An 812-nucleotide genomic window follows, 5' to 3' on the forward strand; every position below is an offset into this window, starting at 1 on the left:
GGGGGGGGGGGGGGGGTCCAAAAATCGTATACTAGGACAGACCCTTATTTGGTTAAAAATGAAACAAAGACTAACCTCAGGTTTGACAAGAATGCATCTCTCTATTTCATCCATTTTTTAACTGAAAAAAATAAACTTAACATTCTGCCTGCACCACCATCAAGGCCGGCCGCGTCGCCACGTTTAAACTAATCATTTGAAAGAACTGTCCATTTAACTGAAATTTATAATAATTACTTTAAAAGTGTATCTGAAACATGAGATGAGGATTAAATGGGTGTAAGATGAGATTAGATCAGATGAAAAACGCCCCGAATGTTGCCGAATGTTGATGTGTAAAATCTGATCATAATGAACAGCTGTTTTACAGTTCCAGTTCCAGGTTGACGGGGTATTACAGTTCTGTAGATATCTCAGAAAATATTAAAAGTATTTTTATGACTTGTAGGTCGGATGGGCAGTAGAGGGGATGGGCGTAGGTCCAAAAATACACCATCACGTGACTCTCTGTTTTTATGAATTAATGTGAAGCTCGGTTGATAAGAATTTCAATTTTAAGCGCTATAACTGATACACAATTTTACCCTTGGATCCATTTTAAGGGCACCATTGTAAATCAGAAATATTACTCTTAACGAGGATGAACACTATGACAGGTGAACATTCGTGGGTCACTTTTAAACTTAAGACATTTCTTGAAATATTTCGCCACACATCAACTGCCTTCCATGAATCCATTAAATACACATTATAATTTCTAATTTATATGGTGGTGGTAATTTCCTAGTATACGATTTAATTATAAACCCCTA

General features: G+C 36.5%; 1 protein-coding gene across 1 annotated transcript in view; it reads right to left on the bottom strand.

Annotated features, from left to right (window-relative positions):
• The window catches only part of LOC111711510 (NECAP-like protein CG9132), a 5865-nt gene extending 5687 nt beyond the window's left edge, over positions 1-178 (bottom strand). The window contains 1 exon segment of the mRNA XM_023485885.1: positions 76-178. Within this exon segment, the coding sequence (XP_023341653.1) occupies positions 76-114 (39 nt within the window). The 5' untranslated portion in view covers positions 115-178.
• Positions 179-812: the final 634 nt, after the last annotated feature.

This window comes from Eurytemora carolleeae, unplaced genomic scaffold, assembly GCF_000591075.1.
Source record: "Eurytemora carolleeae unplaced genomic scaffold, Eaff_2.0 scaffold437, whole genome shotgun sequence".
NCBI lineage: Eukaryota > Metazoa > Arthropoda > Copepoda > Calanoida > Temoridae > Eurytemora > Eurytemora carolleeae.